Source organism: Chanos chanos, chromosome 12 (genome assembly GCF_902362185.1).
Source record: "Chanos chanos chromosome 12, fChaCha1.1, whole genome shotgun sequence".
Taxonomy (NCBI): Eukaryota; Metazoa; Chordata; class Actinopteri; order Gonorynchiformes; family Chanidae; genus Chanos; species Chanos chanos.
In genome coordinates this window covers 11,636,951-11,649,421 of record NC_044506.1, presented here as the reverse complement: position 1 = coordinate 11,649,421, position 12,471 = coordinate 11,636,951, and the positions used below count along the sequence as shown (strand labels likewise).

At 41.1% G+C, this 12,471-nt stretch overlaps 1 protein-coding gene across 1 annotated transcript in view; it reads right to left on the bottom strand.

Annotated features, from left to right (window-relative positions):
- csmd2 (CUB and Sushi multiple domains 2) overlaps window positions 1-12,471 on the bottom strand; it is a 206,639-nt gene that overhangs the window by 17,489 nt on the left and 176,679 nt on the right. The window contains exons 47-54 of the mRNA XM_030789534.1: window positions 7,823-8,011; window positions 5,960-6,106; window positions 3,861-4,049; window positions 1,982-2,167; window positions 1,545-1,739; window positions 1,024-1,197; window positions 722-895; window positions 388-561 (exon numbers count right to left, since the gene is read on the bottom strand). Coding sequence (XP_030645394.1) covers window positions 388-561; window positions 722-895; window positions 1,024-1,197; window positions 1,545-1,739; window positions 1,982-2,167; window positions 3,861-4,049; window positions 5,960-6,106; window positions 7,823-8,011 — 1,428 coding nt within the window. The remainder of the gene's footprint in view (window positions 1-387; window positions 562-721; window positions 896-1,023; window positions 1,198-1,544; window positions 1,740-1,981; window positions 2,168-3,860; window positions 4,050-5,959; window positions 6,107-7,822; window positions 8,012-12,471) is intronic.

Below are 12,471 nucleotides of genomic sequence, written 5' to 3'. Positions count from 1 at the left end.
AACAAATGGGGGGTTGATTTTTCAAACAGCACATGTTCCAACAAATCGTCTGGAGAGCATTCAAGGTCATGAGTCTGTCTGTGCTCTTGGCAGAACTATAGCTAACTTCAGGTATATCGTTTTGACAATGAAAATAGTGTCATGTGTAAACAACAACAGCTTGTGTGTCCGGCCTCATCTCCTACAGTCGAAAAGCATTTTAATTGAACCAACAGATTTCTCTTTATTCTCTTATTTCAATTTCACTAATAGTTAGCTTTCAGCTTTATCTCAGAGAAGCCAATGCTTCTCGTGACATTCCGAGTTTGACAGTGTGGCTGACATCTTTTCTAGTAACAGACACACACAGACACACACACACACACACACACACGCGCTCTTACTTACTTTTACACTTGGGCAGGGCATTGCTCCACTGGCCGTTAGGCTGACAATGGGACTTGACCGCGCCCTGAAGCACATAGCCCGTGTTGCAGACAAAACGCACAATGTCATTCAGGTTGAACTCTGTGCCCTGGGTGATACCATTCGCAGGGTTTCCTGGATGTCCACAAGTGATAGCTAGAGAGCAATGTGACAGAGTTAGAGGACAAGTAGTCGTAGTAGTCAAACAGACATGTCTAGCAGTTTATTTATCAAAACATGCAGCAATACCTGCCCAAAGGAGTCAAATATAGCGTTTTATAAGATCGAAGGTAGTGAAAAGCCAACAGATACATACGGACACAAACGGGGGTCTTTCCAGACCAGCGATGATCCTGCTCGCAGATTCGTACGGACACACCAATGAGTCTAAAACCAGGGTTACACTGGTAAACCACACTCCCTCTGTAGTTATAATTTTCTCCGATGATCTGACCATTCACTATGGGGTCAGGAGTGCCACAGTGTCCAGCTAAAGAAGACAACATGCCAACACAAACAAACAAACAAAAAAGAGACACTTATTCAGGGTTTTGGACTGCCTGAATAGCAGATAACACAGATGAAGAGCGGACAGTGGATAAACCGTGAATGTCTTACCGAGACACTGAACTTCAGTTCCACTCCAAAGCCCGTTGGACATGCATTCTCTGACCCTAGACCCAACTAAAGTGTAGCCCGTGTTACAAGAGAAAATGGCCGTAGCTCCGTACACTGTCAGTGTGCCAATCTTGTTCCCGTTAGGGGGAGTGCCAAGATCTCCACAGGAGATAACTGTGTCACGTTTAAAACAAACAAACAAACAAACAAACAAACAAGCAAAATAAATAAATAAATGAATAAATAAAGTGACTTTCAGGACTATAGTTAGTGTTGCATTTAAAATGGATTCGGTTTACTTGCCTCTCTTCATGAAATATCCTTTCATTCTGAGTTCTATTATTTTATTCTCAGTTCTAAATATCCTTTAATACCGGTTCTATTGATCGAATTACAAACTGAGGGTGTTTTATACAAAGCTGCACACTAAGCTTAAAACATTTAGCACATTAACATAAACATTCTAATGGGGAATACACAAGATTCTCAATAACTATTTAATAATTCAAAGGTGAACTGACTTTCACAGGCAGGCCTGGGCTCTGGATAATCCCATGTGCTGTTGGCCTGGCAACGGATGACCCTTTGACCCTTATAAAAGTATCCGGGGTCACACGTCAGCATCATCATGGCCTCATACTGGTTCTGCATGCCATAAATAAGCCTCCATCTCCCATGATCCACAGCTGAATGGCCAATATCAGGACAGGTCACAGCTATGGAGGAGTCAGAGGTGAAAATATAGCTTCATCCACATTCATCCAGCTTCATCAAATATTTATGTTTAATTAACACACATTTAAGTATATATAACAGTATAAATGTACTGGCATAGTCTCCTTCACTTGCTTATATACTTTTCCTTCATAAACTTTGAACTGAGACTAAGGTCCGAGGTTAAAATAAGATACACTTATTTTGACAGGCAATAATACCCAAATTAAAATTGTGAACCTACGGATACAACGGGGTGGGGCTTCTGAAGTGCTCCACCTTCCATTCTCCTGGCAAATGATTGAGGAGGGCAGGGGACTGGCCAATCGGAAGCCTGGGTTACACTGGAATACTGCCCGGGAACCCAGAGTGAAGTCCTGACCAGCTACACTACCATTCACAGGAGCCGCTGGCATCCCACAGGACACCACTGAGGAAGAAAGAGAGAGAGAGAGAGAGAGAGAGAGAGAGAGAGAGAGAGAGAGAGAAAGAAAGAAAGAAAGAAAGAAAGAAAGAAAGAAAGAAAGAAAGAAAGAAAGAAAGGAAATAAGAAAGGAAATAATAAAGTAAGCATAAAGCATTATACAAAATTACATAGCAGCACATTTACAATGAGGAGAAAGGAACACTCGGGAACTTTTTTTTTTTTTTTTTTTTACTGCTCCATATTTCTGTTGAAAATTTTTGCATCCATGCATTCAGATACTACAGCAAGATTGCACACAGCACATAAGGATGAGAAGGGCCCAATTAGGATGATTTCTTTCGGAACATGAAGCTGTTGCCCACAAGTTTTAAGGTGCATTCTGTTCAAGCGTGCAGAGGCACTGGACAACATTATACAAAAAATGGTGGGAAGATAATGTTTTTTGGGGGTTTTTTTTGTCCCTTTGTTTGTTTGTTTGTTCCTTTGTTTTGCAAGTGCACAGCCTGCTTTCTCCAAAATGTAGCTCATACAAAATATTTCACTTAAAATACAAAGGAGACAGTTAAAATCTCATCCTTTGAAATGTTGGTTTTGGTTCATAAAATACAAGGAACTTTTCACTGAAAGAAGAGACTGCATTATAACAATCATCTGCATGCAGTGTGTTACTCAGTAAACAATGTCTGTCAGCTCACATTCTTCAAAAACCACCACACAGTGACCAAGCAAACATTACCCCACACCCCTTTCTGTGCCTACTTAAATACAAGCAGTTAAAAAAAAAAAAAAACAGGCCAAACTCAAAATGAGGATTATGCCTTTTATGCTTCTTAGAAATACTACCAGCTGCTGTGAGAGTTGATCTTAGCTCTCTCTATGAATCCCAATGCACTGCATATGTTGCGTGAACCACAACAACTGAACAAAATCACACTTTTTTTTTTTTTTTTTTTGTGGAGGGGGAGGAGGAGCTGATTATTATGTCTGTCATGTCACATTCAGTGGGAACAGAGTTATGACAGCATGACCGCTCTCGGTCAGTTCCCAGCTCTCATTATTATTCACCGTTTAACAAGACTGTAACACACACACACACACACACACACACACATATATGTACAGTATATATACATTATTGATCGTGTTAAAAATATAACAGCTCTGATTAATATTCATGGACATCCAAGGTAGGAAAGGAATGATCTGCAAGATACAGAAGTGTGTGTTATTTGTACTCTAATACTCCAGAGTGAGTTCTCTGATGTGTATGTCGTGAGGAACACTTCAACTGAATAAGGAGATTTAATTCTCCTCATTAGACAAAGCCTCAGCAGTCTGCAAAACGTGATGCGGCTCAGGGACCCAAAATGGCCGACAGCAGTGACGGCACGGTAACTGCCGCCATCTGAAGACAGTCTCCTGTCGGACGCCACATTAGCAAAAGTCTAAGAGCTATGGCTCATAGCTTTCTCATTTGTTGAGACGAGCAGTTTGACAGACACAGCCAAGCCTTAGACAATGACAGAATGCGAAATCACTTCTGGTTGGCGTAACCAGAAAACAGAACAATGCTTTTTTAAAGACAGACCTTGAAAATGGAAGGGAAGGAGAAAATAAAAAAAAAAAAGGAGAACTGGCATTACAAAACGGTCACCAGTCTGTCAGTTGTTGGTCTGAATATACAGTCTGCACTCACCTTGGCACAGCGGCACAGGAGCATTCCATTGGTAGATGCCCTGTGGGGTGCGGGTACAGGTGGCACTGCTCTGGCCAATCAGGCGGAAACCCTGGTCACAACTGAAGCGCAAGGTGCTGCCTAGCTTATTGCCTGTCTGGCTATGCACTGAGCCATTCATCGGAGGGTCAGGAGGGCTGCAGTAAGCCGCTGTTAAGACAGAAAAAAAAAGATGTAACTAAGCATGTTTCTGCTCTGTTTTGTGAAAATCGACTGCTTGAATGCATAGTTTTATTGCTTGAAATTTAGGCACAAGTGAACATTTATGCAATTTTGGGCAAAGCACCCCATAAAAAAAAAAATAGATAAAAAAATACTGCACATAACAGAGGAGAAATTGATTAGAGAGGACACGCTCGACTGAACAGAGGAGGCTTGAGGAGACCATAAAACTGATGGATTCAAAATAAGCCCAGAATCTGCTCGTGTACGTATTTCGGAAATATTTTCTCCGCTTTAGAGCAAATGTAATTCAGATTGGAGCAACAAGTCAGAAGCTTTTGATATGAAGAGCCAGCCTCAGAGATGATGTACGGCATATCTAGAAGAATCTGGTGTCTCAAAGCACAATAGGCCCTGGCTGAATTTCTGTGAATAAGCCTGCGGCGCAGGTCAGGAATGAGAGACCTGATGACTGAAACGATACGGGACAGAGAGGCATAAAGGAAGACTTTGGGTGGGGTAAAGGTGAGCCAGGACGCAAGGCAGGGAAAGTCATGCGTCTATCCATTATGTTTAATAACTATGGCCACATTACACCTCCATAAAAATGCTAATTCTACTGACTACTGACTACTACAATTCCCTCAAGGAGCAGATGCTTTTAGTACCACGCAGACAACAAGATAGAGCTACCTTATGAAGAAAAAAAAAAAAAACTTATCGCAGTCTAACAGTGGGATATACTTCCAGTTTTATGAGTGGTGGGGCTCTCCAACAAACTGTACATCCGAGGTGGAAAATGGGAATGTCGCCAGAACCTCTCATTCATACTGAGATATCGTGAATTGAGGACCAGTTTGGAAATTTACAACTGATATCCACTGTACAGCATTAAGCAGAACCCCCTACAGACAGTAAAATTGTACAGTACATGGCAGGTGTACGTTTTCACTTTGTGTGACTTAATTTTTTTCACATGGGCTGATCCCTCTGAAACAGTCACGACTGGCAACGTTTGGTGGCCAGTGAAAGCTTGGAATGTGGGCGGATTAAGAGGGAATTCGGGCTTCACTTGTAGCATATACAGTGTGTGTTAGCAAGATACGCTTTACTCTCTTATTTTGACAACCAGCGAGAGTCCAAGCCACGTATTCAATAAAGTCAAAATGAAAACAAATCCCTATGCTACCGTTATGTATCTCAGAGGGTTTCTGAATTTCTCTAGCTATCAGTCTTTTCCCTCCCTTTTCCTCTCTCTCTCTCTCTGCCCCATACCAATCATAGTCACTCACTCACCACAGTTAACATATTTACAAGTGGGAAGGCAGAAGAAAAAAAGAAGAATGGCAAAAGAAGAGAGTGAAAGAGCTAGAGAGAGAGAGAGAGAGAGAGAGAGAGAGAGAGAGAGAGAGAGAGAGAGAGAGAGAGAGAACTCGCTACAGTTGGTGATGGAGAACCAGTCCATGGAGATAAAAGATGGATTGATAAAGAAAACGGTACAAAGCTTTGAATCTGTCTCGCCATCTGTTTGCCTCTCACTAAGGTATTGCCACAGAAGGTGGGCCCATATTGAAGAGTGGAACTAGAGCAGGGGTATCACTAAACCAGTCTGTCACTGATCCCAAAATCAAAAATCCATCATGTGCAGAAAGGTAGAAAAACACACTAAACAAGTGGCCGGGGAGGAAGGACCCTGGTGAGAGAGAGACGTCGGTGATTAGTCATTTCAGAAAAGTGCTGTTGATAAGAATCACGAGCAAAAAAAACTTAAATGTTTGCAGAGCAATAACTCAGGCAGAATTACGCCAAAACCTAAGCGTTAAGCATTCTCCGTCATCCGAGGCAGTGGGAATATACAGAAGTGTCAGAGCTAGACAGTGGAATGCACAGGTGCTCACCTGAGTAGCGAATGCGAAAGCCCTTGTGACTGGAAGTATGGTCAAATGACCAGTGCAAAAAGACCTTATTGGAGGTACTGGTAATGCTGAGAGGAGAAGAGTAGTTCCCACTTAGGGTAATGAGTAAATTGCTCTGTCTGGAAGGACCTGAAAACAGAGAAGAAGAAAAGGTTAAAAATAGGTTTTGGCACAACCAAGTCATAAATGTGTGGCTGAATAATTGTGCGGTTACATAATTGGCCAACATAAAATAGTAAAGAAAAAAAAAGAAATAAAAAAAGAAAAAGAAAGACTTATTGAAACTTTTAGAAGGTATGCCCTATTAATAAGGTGGAAAGTGATCCATACCTGAAGGTACTAACATTCATTGACATTTCAAACAAAGTCATTCCCATAACTCTTGCTACTTACACTATCAGGAGTTCAAGAACAAGCACACTTGATTAGATTGTGCCTAAATTCGCCATTGCCAGTGTTACCACTAACACCCTCCCAACATATTCACAACTGTCAAAACATCTGCCTTTGGACTTGTCCCAGTTAACGCTGACTGACGTTGTCTCACTTTGACAGAATGCACCCGCAGCATTTTCAACACAGCTGAATATTTCCCCGAACCGAACTCCGTTAGGAAGCCGAGATTTTAGCTGAAGCCAGCTCGTGACGCGGACATCTCTGTGCCGAACATCGTTCTAACATAGCAGTAGCGCTGACAGCTAGTGTATGGGCTGTGTCGTGCGGCGAGGTGAGCGGCAGCATCTGTAGCACGCTCACTTTGGCAGCCCTGGGCTGCGAGATGGAAGATGAAACGTGGTAATCAGCAGCGAGTACGTCGGAGCCCCTCCAGAGAGGCACGCACTGAGCCCAAAATGATATGCAAATGTACACATGAGCAGAGGTGCTTTGTCAACCGCCGAAACAAGAATGAGTGGCGCAGAGCGACGTGGTGAAGCAAAACCATAGCAATGACAGCCTGTTCTACCTTCTTCTCTTTCTCTCTCTCTCTCTCTCTCTTCTCCACACCTGAGAATAAAACTACGCGTACAGATATCATTATCATTAATCTTTAACACAATCCTGGGGATCTATATATACTATAAAATATATACTACTATATATACTATAAAATGTGAATATATGTGTTTCTATGAGATGTATATATGTTTAGATAAGGACAATGATCTAAAAACTGAGTGCGCCGACTGAAGCGGATTCTTCTCTGTAGGATTGGGTGTCTCCGTCTCTCATTTGCTTTGTGTCGACCTTAAGTGATATCTCAAATGCCGTGACCCTCCATAAGTGCGTGCTGAGCCCCGTTGGCCCGTAATCCCGTTTCTATAATCTCACTGTGAAAGGAAGCCCTTCGCTCTTCAGCATGGTCGCCGACCTTCCAGGCGCCCCTATGAGACCCCAAAAGGCTAAAGCAATTTCGGCATGTTGACAGCATGTTGACCCATCACCCTGTGACCTGTGTGAAAAGACATCATTCTTCCTTGTTGCCCTTTTCCCAACTGTCGTTCCTGCTGTATAGATCAGGGTAGTCTGGATGGTATGTGTCAGTAATTGGACCAGAGAAAGATGATAAATAATGTTTGCTTCGCCTGTAATACATCTTCCTATGAAAACATTCATGTTTAATACTCTTGAGGAATTTTGCTCTTTTACCTTCCATATCTGAGTTTCACTTCATCAGATCCACCTAATCGCTATACAAAATAACGACCTTTTCCATCCTCCAATCATTCCACTCACTTTTTTATGAGGATTTCCTGCTTTTGAAATTCATAAATGCTTTGACTCCTAGATCCAGCACAAAATTAATGATCTGGACGTTTGATCATTTAATTGGAATGCTCCACATACCATCATAGATCTCGAGTTCATCAAACTGTCTGCTGGTCTGAAAGTGTTCGATGGTCAAGGAGATGTTGTAGCCGGGCTCCACCTTAACCACCCAGGAACATGACTCAAAGTGTGGGAAGCCACTGCCTGGCGACTGGCTCAGAATCACGCCCGTGGACGCTGTGAGAACCTCATTCATTGGACAGGTCACTGTAAGGAGGAGAGAGAATAACATTTAGCTCAGTGCTTTTCAACTCAGAAACACATAAAGCATTCAGACATGAAGTAGAAGCTACAGGAAATGGAAACAAGATATTAGAGTTTGATGCAATATGTTTGTTGTTGTTGTTGTTGTTGTTGTTGTTGTTGTTGTTGTTTTGTCAAAGCTATCATCCCTCAGTGTAAAATAAAGATTTGATATGCATCAGTTACCAAATATCAGTCACCAAATGTATTGTAGTAAGGAACTTGAATGAGATAGCTGCTTTAAGAGACTCAAATTGTGATCAGTGTAATATACATTCAGCAAATAAGTAAATTGGAATACACGGAGTAGCATGATTTCAGAGGGAAATCTAGAGTAAATAACATCCTCCGCAGAACTCCTTCAGTCTCATGACAGCAGGATACATACGAGAGGCACGAGTAGCAGGCAGAATGTGTGTGTGTGTGTGTGTCTGTGTGTGTGTGTGTGTGTGTGTGTGTGTGTGTGTGTGTGTACATGTGTGTAATGTCACACTCTGATCTTATGGGAGAGACGGGGAGGCATGTGCTGACAGACAGAGGAGCTATAGATGACTCCTGTGCATGCCTCCTGATTGTGAATCTACATTCTCAAGCTTTGGTTTACTGCCTGTCTTCATTGGCATTCCTCGGGAGGCTGCCATGACATTTCCCAGCCGTTTTACCTTGAATAATCACACTTTATGCATTGCCCCTGTCTCAGGTATTCTGCACAAGTCTCTGAAGCCTGTCTCTTAGTCTGCTGTAGCCATCTCGCAATATGGAGCAAAATACAAATGCAAACAACGACATGAAAGGGAAGAGGCTCATCTCAAACATCGTTTTGCTTTCATATCTTTTCCACCGTGTCAAGCTCCCGATGAGACACAGACAGATGCAAGACTTTAACCTACATGGTTTTTATTAATGTTTTTTTTTTTGGGGGGGGGGGGGGGGGGGGGGGGGCATATGTATTCTCTTTATTCGTTTCCCAGGCCGCTTATCATAATTAGCGTCGCGGGATGTTTCACCCACCGCTCACTGGGTGAAACAATGTGGACAGGTCGCCGGTCCATTGCCAGTTCACCGTGCCCTTCATTTTAGCAAATATGTGTTTGCATTACAATAACTGAGAAAGCACAGATGGTGTAAATTATGATAAGATAAGAACAAAGCCCAAGTGGAGCTGCAGCTGCCTCTGACAATGGAGGTCGTTCTTTTATTTGTGTGGTTAAGCCATGGCTCTTAACCTCTGGACATCAGTGATTAGTCAAATTCATCTTAATATTGACTCAGGGCCTCTGTCTGCTTTGTTGATCACTTGGAAAATCTCTCTCAAAGCAAACTTTTTGGACAGCTCTATTGTCCATACTTCTTTTGAGAAGATTATTTTAACTCAACACAAATGCTCTCTCTCTCTCTCTCTCTCATGCTCAAACTGGAAGTTGTAGCCTTGTCATATACCAGCTAAAATACAAAGAAATGCAGTAGCAACATTACTGTACTGTCTGCCATAACAGGACACTGCTATGCTAATGATCCTGCCCACTTTTCCTAAAAACTGGTCACTTTGATAGCCAGGTTGAAGGACTGATGCACTCAGGAGCTATGCATTGCACCTGCGGTTTTGTCCACAGTGCTCTCTGATGGGCTTTCACAACATATGCAATGATAAAAAAAAATGGCCTTTTCTTTGCTTTGAAAATGTTTATTTATTTGTTTGTTTGTTTGTTTTTATTTTCAATTTGTTAAAGTTTTTCCCTTCATTACAGGCTGAATCTATGCCCTTCATGAGTGGCTTGAGTATTCTTCAAAAGCCTTGCTCTGAACAAGCATGCAGAGGCCTTGAGTGAAAGATGCAACTGGTTCTGAAGGCTTGTAAAGTACAGTACTGCCCATACACTGTTTGTTCTTTCAAATATATATTAAAAAAAGAAAGAAAGAAGGAGAGAAAAAGAAATTATTATCAACTACTGGTAAAAACCTATTTACCAACCAATTCGTTTCTCAACAAACATGCTTCTCTTTGGATCAAGTGATAATACACAGCTATTATTACTAAAATAATTCACATTCTGTATGTGCTAACTGGATCTATACACATTATTGTAACATGACATTGAACATTTTTACACTTTATTACACCCACACACATGCACACACACACACACACACACACACACACACTACAAAGTGATTCCATTATAACATAATGTTGCTTCAGGGCAACATGCAGTTTTTAGTCATTTCCTGTGACACATCCATTGATACGTCATGTGAAGTTTTTGAAAATACATCTTTGCACACTAATGAAGGTCGATTATTTTTTTGTAAGTGATACCTGGAGGAAAATTAGTGAAAAATGCACAAATATGGCCCCATGTGACATGTGCACGTGTGTAGTAATAAAAATTAAAATAGAAATAAAAATAAGAATAACAATAGGGATATACCATATATTTATACCATATATTTATTTTTGACAGGAATGAAGCCAGCCAGGATCATAGGCAGTAAAAAGTCAAAGGCAAATTAACTGACTCATTCAAAGAGCTATTCACTCACTCACTCTCACTCATTATCTAAGCCGCTTATCCTGATTAGGGTTGCGGGGGGTGCTGGAGCCTATCCCAGCGCACATAGGGCGAAAGGCGGGGAAACACCCTGGACAGGTCGCCAGTCCATCGCAGGGCAAGAGCTATTCACATATATATATATATATATTGGCCAGCAAGAAACCATTTCACTGGGTTGCATTCTTTGCCTATCAGCAGTAGCAGCACAGTTCTACATACTGAACTACCAGAGACCTATTGGGCTCCTTTCATACATTTGGAATATACTGCTTAGTTTAAAAAGGGGTGCGCTGAAATTTAAAGCATAACTCCAATCAAATGAAGCCAGTCAGTAAATGTGGAGATTCGGGAATACATGAGGAAGTGTAAACAATATCATACATACAGACTGTAAAACATTGAAGTAATAACCTAATAAATATTAAAATATTCTGAGTCTAAAATTTCAATAACTTATTTAAAGAATACTTCGAACGGTTACGTTAGCATCAGCACACCCTTTGATCCTGCACCGCAGTTACGGTGCCCGGGGGAGATGGTAACTAACATTATATTGGCAATTTGTCAGTCAAGAAGTCAATAAAACAATACGATTTTCAGCAAACATGGTAAGTATCTTAATTACAAGTGTGTATGCTGAGAAGAAAAGACACAATGTCAAAATCACTTATCTTACAATTACATGAATACTAAAGCTACCAAATGTACGCTTAACAAGGCAAAAAAACCAACAAAAAAAACGCAAGTATGTCCACAAAAGGAACACTGTTGTCAGATGTGAAGGCATTTGTGGAACATATAAAGAGTAAGGGACATGTGAGTGCTTTTCTAAATTATCATCCCCAGACACACTAACAATATTCATGTAATTAGTGTCCATATATAATTTAGGATTACATACGCATTAGGCCTATTTAAACTTGTTGAAAAGACTCAGTATATCTGACTGGGCATTATGTGCGGTAATCTATGGGCCCGTCGCAAGCGGATCAGCGGTGTCTTGTGCTTCATTGCTCTACACAGCTACTCAGCGCCGGTAAACGTGGGTTTGATCTGCTTAGAGCTCGCGGTTTTGACACATCCCATTTATGACAGTAAAATACAGAGGTCTATGAACGGCTGTGGGACCCTCGGGGAATATAAAAACGAGCATGATGTTTCATTGGGTGACAAACTTTATCACGACTGCATATCAGTGCCTACACTGGCCCATCATGACTGCATAAAGAATAATGTGTGCAGGTAAACACCACCTGGAGTTACTTCCATCCACAAACTAAGGCTCAGCTCACGTTCAACATATAAAATTCCTCAGCTGTCTGTGTGTGTGCGTTTGTGTGTGCGCGTGTGTGTGCGCGTATATCATGTGGAAAACACACACATGTATATATAAATATATATATATATATATATATATATATATATATATATATATATATATATATATATATATATATTATAAACATAGTGAATAGTGAATGTAGATATGTAGATATGTAGACATGTCCTAAGAAATATATGTAGCGTGGGTTATTTACTGTATCCATTTCACTGCCATCAAAGTCTATCAACAAGTCAAATCATGATTTCTTATAACGAGCCAACTGCTTTTGTTTTTAAAGCTAATTGAAAACTCACCCGAAAGCTGCCTGTGTATGTTGCATTTTGTGGTGACAAAGAGCAGTGAGTGTTTGACAACTTTTCACCTTGTAATCAATTCTGTCAGACAGAAGTAGATAGAGCATGAACTTTTAGACAGCATCTCAATAGTTCAGCAAATTCAGGAGATGACTGGAGTCGGAGATTAGCTGTCTTATGTTGCCCTCATCCACTAATCCAGTTTGAAATGGACTGTCATCACTAGAAAGTAAA